At 38.7% G+C, this 12,516-nt stretch overlaps 1 protein-coding gene across 4 annotated transcripts in view; it reads right to left on the bottom strand.

Moving 5' to 3' along the window:
* The window catches only part of zfhx4 (zinc finger homeobox 4), an 88,042-nt gene that overhangs the window by 15,310 nt on the left and 60,216 nt on the right, over positions 1–12,516 (bottom strand). For all 4 annotated transcript variants that reach the window (XM_015389421.1, XM_015389426.1, XM_015389414.1 and 1 more), the window contains exon 7: positions 4,218–4,316. In XM_015389421.1, the coding sequence (XP_015244907.1) occupies positions 4,218–4,316 (99 nt within the window). The remainder of the gene's footprint in view (positions 1–4,217; positions 4,317–12,516) is intronic.

Here is a 12,516-nt window from a genome sequence, read left to right as displayed (position 1 = left end):
AAGACCTGCAAGCAACACACACACACTTGCACAAATGCAAAGTTGAATCTAAAATAGAAAGTGGTATTGTCTGAAAAACCAAAACATACATATTTAAAAAAAAAAGGTTATATAGCCTGATATTTGTGGTTTATCATGTGCATCTGAGCTCCTTTTTCTGTCAAATTGAGGACCGTTTGTACCGAAGTGAAAATATTTTGGTGATCCTTTCTATCTTTTTACTAAAACTTAGGTTTAGGACTGTTGTGTAAGTTAAACTCAGGATGAGGTATGCACTGGTGATGGTTCGGTTTAGTGTTATTGTCAGGAGTTGGACAAAGAGATGGTTGCAAATAACTGAAAATCAATGGAAGTCACAGAGTCAAAACATAATCCTCACTACATATAGCAAGATGAGATGGTATGTGCATAAGCAAGTTTCAGTTTCTTTCTGTTTGAACTCAGGGAGAAATATAATGCTTGTAGATTTGAGCTGTAAAGGTGCAACAAAATGATTTTAAAATTAGCAAGTAATTTTATTAAATATTTTTAATATGTCTTCAAGTTTTTTAAATATACTCTTTCAAATTCATGAAGAAAAAAAAAACGAGAAACAAAACACACAAACATGGAGCAATGGAGGCTTGGTGGCATGGATTTAGTATTCAATTTAGCTGTTCTGATCCCTGGCAGACTGGCTAGCGTTACAGAGCAGTAAATCTAGGAGGCAGAGCCGGCCAAAGCGGGCCAGGGAGGGCCAACCAAGATGATTTACTGGCCTACTGCTCTGGGGTTACGCATTAGGCTGACCTCTGGTCACCTGATAACATTACAGCAACACACTCTGAACCTCAAACTCCCACCGAAGCACTCAGCGGGCCCAGGTCTAGCCAGAGGGAAGTACACAAAGAGATAGACTCAGAAAGGAGGAAAATGGAAAGGAGCACAGGCATACATGGAGAGAGGGAGTGAAAGAGAGAGGGAGGGGGGCAAAGAAAGGCTATTAAACAGCAGCTGTCTTTTATAGTTTGTGTTTTTTAATGACTAGCCTCCCTTTCACCTCCATCTCCACATCTAATGGGATATAAATATGAGCAAGGTCTTGTCACATTTGACAAACTGTATGAGACATTCAACAAGCTGTCATCACAAAGAAAACCCACATAGGAACTGCTGCAGGCCTGCAATTAAACATGCTAATTTGCTTAACATATTTAATCTCCTCAGAAATGAAGCACATCGCTGCTCTCAAGTTTGGCAAATTTGCAAGATATATGCACATACAAATCCCTGATAATGTTTTGAATATGACTAAACAATTATGGAGTATTTTGTAAATGATTTTGTTCCCCCTATTTTACCTTCACAACAGTTGTATTTAACATTTGATTGCAGGAACAATAAATGCTTTCTGTTCTAATCTAAATCGGTTAGAGATGTCTAATTTCTTAGGGCTATCTGACAGACTCATTTCTATGCCGGGCTTTTGTTTGGTCTGTTATTTATAAGAACTGGGCCCCTGAGCTATAGTGGCGACATGTGCCATCTACACACACGGCACAAAGCTTTCTGGAAGTAATCCAGATCAAGTGCATTTGCATGAAAAATTTAACAGGAGATATAGTTAATGTAAAGTGACGTCTAAATTAGAAAAAAAAAAAAATATATTGGTAATAAATAAAAAAAATCTACATCATTTTTACAATATCTTTCTCTTTCTGCTGTTCTGTACTTAAACCACTTCAGTCATTGAGATGAAGTACACACTCTGATCAACTTGGAAATACTTCCTTTGGAACTAAGCATGGGCGGGTTATCACTATCAAGGTGTGGAAAGGTTTTCAAGAGTTTATGTCAAAACTAAAGACATTTTAGTGTGAGGCAAAAAAACAATGTTTAGCAGGAAGATTAATATGAATACTTAGGTATATTTCTCTTTGTGAAGCATATAAACACTTTTTGTTTAGAAAAGTGAGGAACACCACCCATCAGCCCCAGAAAGCTAAAACTAGGGCTGTTCTCTTCTAGGAAAAGGTTACATTGCAGTATTATTCAGTACTGCTGTTTAACCCATATTTTCTTTCCAACTGTCCCCTTCTCCCGTCTAAAATGTATGACCTCAGTTACCAAGCTCTGCATCAGATGTTGACAATGAAAGTCCAGGGAAGTGGTCAAAAATATTATTAGCAAGCATAGTTTATATGTATATCGCTGGAAATATTGCTGCCCGCCAAACATAAAAATTCAATTGGTTCCTTCTGTTTGAGATTTTCTACACATCAATTCCGAGCATTAAATTTCCCTTTAATAAATTGTTCAGTTCTAAGTAGCACTGTAGTGTGCAGTATATGAGTTTTGACCATAAGCAACCAACTGCAGGCTGACTACCATAGCTGTTGGCCAGCTAACAATCTTGCAGCATCACAGCAGAAGAGTAACAATGACAAAATTACTAAAAAATGTGGATGCCTGCTTTGAATTGATTATTATAAATATAAAAGACAGTAATTATACATTCTAAATTGCATTAGTTTTTACAGTTATGTGTACTTTTCATTTCAGATATTTGTATAAATATGGTAATACCATGTTATTTTAGCTTAAAGTTATACTTTAAACAAGAAATCTATACTGTCACATGATTAATTTAAACAGCTTAAGCAGGCCAGATATTTGTAGGTGATGAAAAAAATATTTGGGGAAAATCCACATTACTTGATTTACGCCGAAACACAATGACCATAGATTTTTCTACGAGTCAACTTTCTGAAAGCATTGTTAATCCGAATACAAAATAAAATACTTACACTATTATATTTGATTTGGCAGCAAAGCTAAAACCTGGCCCCCAAGGCATTTCTTGTAAGCAGTTATTCACAAAAAAAATTGGCAAGCATTCCTACTTGTAAAACAGGCCTCACTATGCTCAAACAACATGCAAGGACACGTGCATACAGTACAAAAACATGCCTCAGAACAGATTGGGATCTGGGCACGGTGTCGCTTTCCTGTTTTGCATGTTTTTGGGGCTGTGAAATGACACTCTGCAGTGAAATACAGCAAGAAATGCATGGATGGTGGTTCCCCACCGGTTGGTCAAACTGGCCTGTCAGAATGATAGAGCTAAAAGATCGATGACTAGCTAAACTAATAGGCCCCAGCTTCACTCAGCTCTCCTTCTGCCTCATTGAGTCTCACATTATGGAGCTAGGTATGGCACCGTAGGAAAAGAAGGTGTGGAGGGAGCTTCAGATGGATAGAGGGTGGGAGCTGGTGTGTGTCTGTGAGGCGGTGGGGGGTGGCAATGGGGGTAGGGGGTAAGACTAAAGAGGAATGAGATACATTTGTAAGGGGAGGAAAAATGAGAACCTTATGCAATGAAAAAAAAAAAGGTGTACAGAGATCCCATGCAATATTCATCCCCAGCCATGGATTTCCATCTCATACATAAAACTAGATGAATTCTTATTTGGGCAAATAAAACCTAACAAAGCCAGGACTATCCTGACCACAACCAAATACGTTGCCGAAAATCAAAAAACACAAAGCTTCTTTTTAGAGATTGTGGTCCCTTCCAGGTCAGTGTTTCGTTTTGTGTTTCTTCTCCCCTCTTTCTACATCGGGCCATTTTTGTATGATTGGTATTACTGCTGATAGGGTCACAGTATGGACAACAATTAAGTTATGGATTAAAAAAAGGGGGTGGGGTAGGATAGAAAGAAAATGCAGGGTAGGTGCTGGTGAAAGAAAAAAAAACTAATTTAAGGGTTGCAGGGATGCAGTGCAATATTAGAAAAACATATACACAACCCCCCATCTAATCCTGCGCTTATGAAAAATTAATATGTCATCGGAGAGGGCACAAGAACGAGAAAAGATTAATGCAAGGCGCTTATAAATTACAAGCACGCAAACTGATTTGATTAAAAAATAATCTAGGGCCTGGACACTGCCTGGTAATATTCACAACACTCAACTTTTCCCTCTCTCTTTCTCTTCATTTTTCTCTCTTCTTATTCCCTCTCTCTCTCTCTCTCTCTCCCCCGGTCTCTATTTTCTCCCCTTCTCTGTCTGTCAGATGGAAGCGATTAAAGCAGGTCATGATGGCTAGTAAGCAGCGTTCACATGTTACACATGCACTGGTATGTTATCAAAGCGAAAGATATGCAGATAAAGACTTGCCATTGGTTTAATGTGTGTTTTGTTTGACAAATTAGGGTTTTTATTTGTGAACTTACGGTCAGTTCTTTTGCTTTCCGTCAAATCTCGGTCAGTCAAGTTGAGTCCAGGCCTGGAGGAGGATCGAAGAGGTCTCTCACTTTCCTCAGCAGCCTCTTCTGGAAACACAGACAGGGTTTATTACCTATGGTTCCTATAAACAGCTTTGTGTGTAGGACAAAAGTATATTCTTTTGAAAATATGATTAACCAAGAAAATTTGAAGCTATTAAAGTTTTTTTTGCAACTAATGCTTGCAACTCATCTACACGTAATGCCAGATAACCTTATTTTTCAAATGTCAAGTTTAAAAGTATTATAGAGTGGATAGAAAAGCTCATTATCATATAATGCAGCTGCTTAAACAAAGGGTTCAATGAATAAAGCCCTGCAAGGCCACTTCTACTTAGTAAAACACAATCCATTCATGGCCTGCAAGCAGGGATCTATAGCACATTAAAATATATCCTAAAGGGAAAGTACTTCAGATGCACGTTATTATCATGAATGTTTCAAACTTGTTTAAACACAACACAGTAATGTTCCTTCATTAATGTGCAATGTTTTTTCTGCACATAAAATATGTAGATCTACAATATGTAGACAACTATGGAGACGATACTTAATGATTTTCATATTGGAAAATTAGCATTGAAACAGATTTTAAAACCAACAAAATTTTTTAAACCTTATCAAAAACGATATTAAAGTAAAAACAAAAATCTAAAATAACTGCCATTTAGGCTCAGTCCCATTTCCTAGGGTTAACCCTCCCCATTTCATTGCAACTTCTATGAAATGAATTAGTTTAAATGGGGCACTTATTCAAAAAATCTGGCAATGTAAGCATACATGAATGATCATTCCTATAGATATCATGCAAACAGCCATGAATACTTAAGCTAATATTGTTTTTAAGTTTCTCAAAAGAAAGACACCCTCATCAAATTAAAAAAATAGTGAAAATAATTAATCTATGTATTTGTGCTAAATATATATTTTCATTCATGAAAAAGGTGCTGACAAAAAAATACTTTATAGTATACAGTTATAACCAAACTGCCAGACTTAAAGCAAACAAATCAAGAAACATGCCTGATTTATACTAATGATTAACATGACTATTCAATTTTTAACACATAATGAATTTACTTTTACCAGGATAAAACTTTTGAATACATCTAGGTACCTACTAAAGAGTTTTTTATTCTTGTGAAGCAGTATTTTAACTAAATATACTCTGTAACTCTTTGGTTTTTTGTTGGTGTAACTAAAACTGAAATGACATCAAATAAAAACACAGATATGTTTATCAACCTACAGATGTAAACTATTATTAAAATATTTTAAATCAAGAAATATTGCAAACTATTTGTTACAGTTCAAACAGTACTTTTCAGTGGCAAAAAAAATAAATAAATACACATTAAAATAATCAAAATAAGGCATTGCATTCATTATTATTGTCCGTGTCATCAAACGCATCAAAATAACATTTGTGTCTGACCATAAACACCTAGGGTATACAACCTCTTCAAACGTACTATATACCATTCTTATCTTTGTATCATTTATGAAACAATTCATTTATTTTATTTTTCATTTTTAAAAAAACAAAAAAAAAAACTTAAAGGTTAGGAATGATGAAAAAAGAGCGAAATAGTATTAATCCCTCAAATGTCTTATAGCCTGTAAAAATATATCTTGTCTTACACACAAAAAAAATGTTCTCCTATTGTTTGACTAAGGCTCGTTGCTATTGCACTTAAAGCACACCCTAACATATATACATTTACACACATATATATATATATATATATATATATATATATATATATATATATATATATATACATAATTTTCATATTTTTGCACTTAAGCACACACCAACACACACGTGCAGCTCTGTACTATTAGCAGATTAGCCTGCCCATCTCTGCGAGTTCAGCCCCTTGTTTGATAATTCTGTGTATCTGCAGTGTTCTGCCAGTGGATTAAAGTGCGTGCATGCGTGTTTGTGTATGTGCGTAAGTGTGTATGTGTGTATACGTGTCGCCAGCACAAGCTAACACTAATCCTAGCCGAGCCCCAGCGCTCCCTTTCATCCAGCCATCATTTGTCTCCGGCTGGGCTGATGTCACTTTGTAATGAATTTTGAGCAGTCTGAGAGAGGCCAGATAACCAGACACACACCCACATGCACCCCCATACACACACAAACCCACACATATAGCACACTCCTCCATCTATGGGGTAGAACACACCAGTCCAAAATCAAAGTGAAACACTTGCAAACAGGCATCAAATCATACACACATACACCATTGTGTTAACACACCCATACACACACACACACACACACACACACACAAAAACGTTAAAACTTCATGTCTTTAAAATGGGGTGAGTTAGAAAGAGAGGTAGGGAGAGGGGGCTCTCCCTCACCAACCGACTCCCCCCTTAGAGTATTAGATGGCTACGTATCTGTGTGCATGTGTGTGTGTTTCAAAAAAACCCGTGCTCATCAATCCAGCAGATCCTTCATAACCGTGGTTTGCGAAACACAAACGCACACACGACACTTACACGGAGTGATATGAACAAAATCGTGGTGTGGGTGCACTGAGGTCAGCTTTCATTTGAATACAATTACTTTGGCCATTGTATGATGGGCAAAACAGGGTCTCCAAACCATGCATAAGAAACATGATATGATTAACCCTTTCGCATAACACATGGTGCAAAACACAGAAGCTGAGACTAAGCGCTGGCGCCATTGCTTTAAGCAGCATCACATTAAGAGGACATTATATACAGCATGAAATTTTTATGGCAGATGCTGGCATGTGATTGTTGAGGAAATTTGCTGCAGTGTTTGTGTGTGTTGCATTCATTGTTAGATTTCTGCATTAGCCCCAAGTGTGTGCTGTGCACGTGTATCACATGTATGTACACATTTGTGTGAGCCTGTATGTGTGTGTGTTTGTGTGCGAGAGAGACCGGGACAGCACTCTGCTCCTGATGTTTTATTAATACATTGGTGACAACGGAGATGAAATATCTCCTGTCAGCTGGGAGAGCCCTGGCTGCAGAAATTGCAATTTTCACTGCTGCTGCTGTAGCGTCCATCTTGTATTTTAATTCACCTCACCTTCACATATAAAGAAGGAGAGGAGAAAGGCTGTGTGGCTTTGTACTGCTATACACGTATATAGCTTGGAAATCCTTCATGTCTTTTCTTTTTTTTTTCTCGCTGTTATGCATAACTGAGCTTTGCAAAGCGAAAAACATATTAAAGATCATGTTTCAAAGAAGCTCTGACTAAAGAGTGAGAATAAAACCAGCTCAAATCTATCAGAAAAAAACAGTACAGGGGTGCTTCTGCACATCTGTACTGTAGTAGGAGCATGCAGCTATTTAAAACTCTAGGGATTCTTAATTACAATCATAATAATCCAAAACCATGAGTTCAACGCTTTATCCTCTATATCATTTAAGAAAATATCTATAACTTTGAATAAACACTGTAAATATTAACATTTTCAATATTAGTAGAAATAACTGTCTCTAAACTATCAACATTAACAGCTCATCTTTTGATGTAACCCCTGAATGATATCACATTTGAAAGAAATAAGTAGCATTTTAAAGATTATATAAATCTGACAGAAAATCTTTCCTTTTTATGGACACAAGAACAAAGGAAACAAAACCAACACAGAGGTCAAAATGAAGTCAGTCCAAAATTATAAGGCTAAAAAAAAAGGTTTTTCAACAGCCCTGTAGGGGGCAGTATACCTGTAGCTAGAAAAGAGGAAATGAATGGTAAAACTGAACAAAAAGAGATGAAGGAGGACTGGGAGTGGTGAGGAAAACAGAATAAAAAAGAAACGGCAGTGTGATCATCTGGGCCCAATCAGCCCTTTTTTTGTTGCTCCTTTCTCCCCATAGTCAGTGATATCTGCGGTGTGTCTGTGTGAATCCAGGGAATGTGCTTCCACACTGAGGACATTCCCAGACGAGCTCCCTCCATACATCAGCCCAACGTCTGCCCTCCGACTGACCCTGACAACTACGCACCGCATTCGTGCCTACATCTGTGCACGCCTGTCCCTGACTGTGCATGCGCTTCAGTCTTTTATTGTGCGCGTGTGAGTAATTGATCAACTGAGAGAGAGACTGCATGTGTTAGAATATGAGATATCATGTGCAAGAGTGTGTGTGTGTTTGAAGAAGACGGGGGGAGACTTTTAACCATCAACTTAATCGCTACCAGAGGACAGGGCAAAACTTTCGCAGTCACCTTCCTCTGTCTCTGTGCACAAGCGCACAGACACAAACAGAGAAAAGGGAGAGCAGTCCAGGCTGTGGATGTGGAGGGGGTGTGATTTTGGCAGCCTGGTGGGACTATCTTTGATGTGGGCAAGTCGGAACATTAAAGCCGGGCGGTGGACTTGAGTTAACCACAGAACCTGGGTTGGATTACCCAGCAACTGACACAAGCCTATATTTAACTATTAAAGTGGAAGAATAATTAGGAGATTCTTGATCATAGTTAAAGTTTAAACATTTTGCTTTAAAATCTAACCATTAATTAAAAGTCCATAAAGAGTTGGAAATTTGTTTTGATTAATTAAAAGCGTTTCTTTTATAAGATTTTTTTGTTAAATAAAAAAAGACAAAAATACTTTGATATCTAAAGGAGAAAAAAGGCATTCAAATTGATTCATCTTGGAGAAACCACTGAAAGATATATAAAATGAGATATTTGGAAGGTAAGAAATAAAGCGATAGACATATGGGAGATGGAAGCAATGAAGAATGTATTTAAAGTGTCAGCACTCTCGCTGTGTATGTGTGCGTATGTGCGAGAGAGTGTGCCCTCTAGCTATATAATGACCTGCTCTGAGACCACTCGCTCCCCCTCCCGTCCGCCCCTGAGGGCCCATAACCGCCATGCCGGGTCATTATGTGCCCGGTGGAGGACTCAGTCATACAAGCACACAAACTGCAGAGTGATGCCACTCCGGGAAACTGGACGTTTGGAGACTCCAAAATGGCTGAATTCATTAGCTGGGCTTAGCCTCCTCTAATTTGCTTCCTTAGGGCTAGGAGGCTGCTCATTAAAGGAGCGAAAGAGTGGAAAAAAAAAATCTCTCTCAACATTTTGTTTATCTTAAATCAGAGACGCCATAAAAATGGAGCATCAGCTGAAGCTGTAATTGCTGGAAACAGAAAACATCAAGAGACAAATAAAGAGAAAAGACATAATAAATACACAAAACTCTGCCTGAATGGGTCAGACAACAGTCTTAGGACAGACTTTATCCATGTATAAATATTAATGAAGACTAGATTCTCTATGTCCAGTATATCTATGGCAGTAATGCAGCCTTAATGTTTCGGGCTGCACCCCTGACTGCCATGTCTCCTTGAGTTAGGCCTGATGTTGATGCTGATTCCTTCTTACAACTCTGGTCATGTCCCCTGTGAGACTATTTGTGCATGTGTGTGTGAGAGAGAGCAGGAAGGGGCCCTGTGATGTCACATTCCTGCGCCGCGCGCGTGGCTCTAGTGTGGCCTCCAGGTTTTAAGGGGAAAGCTTTGAAACATTACACCATCCCACACAGTCACAGGCCTACATACATATATACACACAGAGTCAAGGGCCAGTGGTAATACTGCCAGAGTAATAACCTTACAGACTTACTGATCTCCCTCCCTCTTGTTCTCTCACCCCCAAATCTTTATTTACCCTTCTCTCCCTCTGTATCCCCCTGTTCTCTTTTCCCTCATTCTCCTTGTACCTTTCCCCCGAATTTCAGCGCATTTAACAAGCATTTAGATCTTAACCAGATGTTGTTAATGTAGCATGTCTAAAATACTAAACATCAACCTAGCGGAGAGGGTCTACAGCTCCTGCACAGGGCCTGGGAAAAACTCCCTCACTTGTCGCGCACGGTTTTTCGCACACACCTAAATGATAAAGCCCTCGATGCATACTGCACACATTTGCTCCTATGCAGCTTTCGCCGTATTTCACGCACAAGCGTCAGAAGCTCACATGCTAATGTGTAAACACACCAGAGCCAGTAAACGCACGTGTTTCCACCCACGCACAGCCATTTGTTGGGTGAAAGCACTCCAGAACATATTACGCCAGGAAAAAAAACGGGTTTCAGGGAGATTCTGAAATCGAGACAATAGGTTTGTCACTTTTGATACGGTTTTGATGTGAATGTCGGCAAAGTGAACCAATGGAAAAAGCAGGGAAAAAAAGTGCTTGTATCAGCAGTACCAAATTTGCTTTGTTGTTGTCAATTACAACTTCCTGGGACACTTCATTGTGTTTTCTTTTTACTCATATCCCCCCCTTCTCCTGTCTTACAGGCAGCTAACAAAACACCTATTACTCCAAAAAAAAGGAAATCATATGAATAAACATAGCCAGGATAAAAGGCTTGCATGTCTTGCTTGCTGTGCAGAAAGAAACTGTTGTTTTGTGCAAAGTGGGATTTCATTTTCAATGCTGTGGGCACTGTGTGTGTGTTCAGTTGGATGTGTGTGCCGGCGAGGTGTTGCTAATGATTCCTAAATCGCAAATACAAAGGGTTTTTACAGGACAAAAACATGCCTTCAAAAGATACAGTGATGAGGGGAAAAAATCAGCAACACCTGTCCTTATACAATAGAGCAGCATAGCTACTGTACACCACACACACACACACACACACAGACCGATATCTTACACAAGAGCCATATTGCATTTTGGCTGTTTAAATCACCTAAGGCTGAAGAGGTGAATTGAAGAGGCGGCATGGCAAGCTTACCGAGGGATTTAAGAATAATTTTAAAAGAAGATTCCTCTCCTCTGTTTCATCTCCTCCCATCTCTCTCTCTCTTTTTTCATAATTCCTCTGTCCAATATTTATCCAGCCCCTGATTATAAACATCTGGGCGATGGAGCAGCAGCAGCTGAAAAATGCAGTCGCACACACACCCCCTCACACACACATAGTGTGACTCACACATGCAGTGGAAATATCACACAAAGTTGGCAACGTGACCCTGTCAGGTCCAGACCGGGGGATTGAAGGAGGGGGGGAAAACAGGAGCAAAGGGAGTCAGACCAGACAGCGACGGAGTGAGAGAGAACTAGGAGCTGAGGGTTAATGGCCTTCCCATCTCTGTGATAAGAATTCATTCTGTTCTATTACCAGCACTTATCTATAGAGGCTCCTGTCTTTCTCTTCCCTTGCTCTCAAACTATGCACCCATACACACAACCACACATCCACACATGCACACATATATAAATGTGCACAACAAGGGTCCGAGATCAATAGATGAACCTAATGAAGAAAGCAGCTGTTTCTCGGCATACCTGCTCAACTCTATCAGCTCAACGAGATCTGCCTGTTTTACTCATCCATCTGTCCATTCATTTATCTATCCACATATCGTTCTATCTGTCTATCTATTTTTCTATCTTTTCACACAGCTATCCATCCGTATGCCTGGCCCATCTGTTTCTCAGTGTCTCCATTTATCCTTCTATCTTTCCATCAATCACTACACCGGTAAACAAAGATGCGGGCCAGATAGATATAGTTTGGAATTGACCAGACTGGTCCTTGTCATGCATTCAAGGTTTATTTGTTTTCCGGGAACTAATACGAGCCCTGAACACGAAGAATCTAATAAAATGGCTGCCATGGTTTGAAAGAATAGGTTTTATATGTGTGTCTGTTTGCGTGCGGGTGTGGGGCGGTGGGTGTGTATGCTTAAAATAGGCCTGTGACGGGCAGTGGGCAAATGGATAATGCTTCAACAGATCTTTATCCTGTTGGGCTACTGTCCCGTTTTCGGCAGCATCAAAGAATCTGCTTTCAGATCCGTCATAAGACACAAAGCTGTAATCTTAGTTGGAAAACGAAGGAAAGCGACCCTCACATTAACATTTTATTAATTTTTGGTTATTTATAATAATGGTGAAACTTTAAATTAACACCATGTGAAGCTCTGTACCAATAAAATAAGAGATAAGAGATAAGATCGGAACCAGACAATTTACACTTAATTGGTTCTGACAATGAAAATCAAAATTGTACTCCCCATACTAAGTAAACAAATAATCTTTAATAAACTATGTAATTTATTTTTTTTTTACATTTTATTATATTTTATTCACACATTTTCAATAATTAATAGAAAATCTTAATTATAACTGCAGAAATTAAACTCTTTTTCATGTTTTAACTGGCATATTTATTTTCGAATAAATAAATACATTTAAATAGTATTATTTCAGAAGAAACAT

This window comes from Cyprinodon variegatus, unplaced genomic scaffold (assembly GCF_000732505.1).
Source record: "Cyprinodon variegatus isolate N-32 unplaced genomic scaffold, C_variegatus-1.0 Scaffold20, whole genome shotgun sequence".
NCBI classification, from domain to species: Eukaryota; Metazoa; Chordata; class Actinopteri; order Cyprinodontiformes; family Cyprinodontidae; genus Cyprinodon; species Cyprinodon variegatus.
The sequence above is the reverse complement of the archived record's forward strand: the minus strand, read 5'-3'. Positions and strand labels throughout refer to the sequence as shown.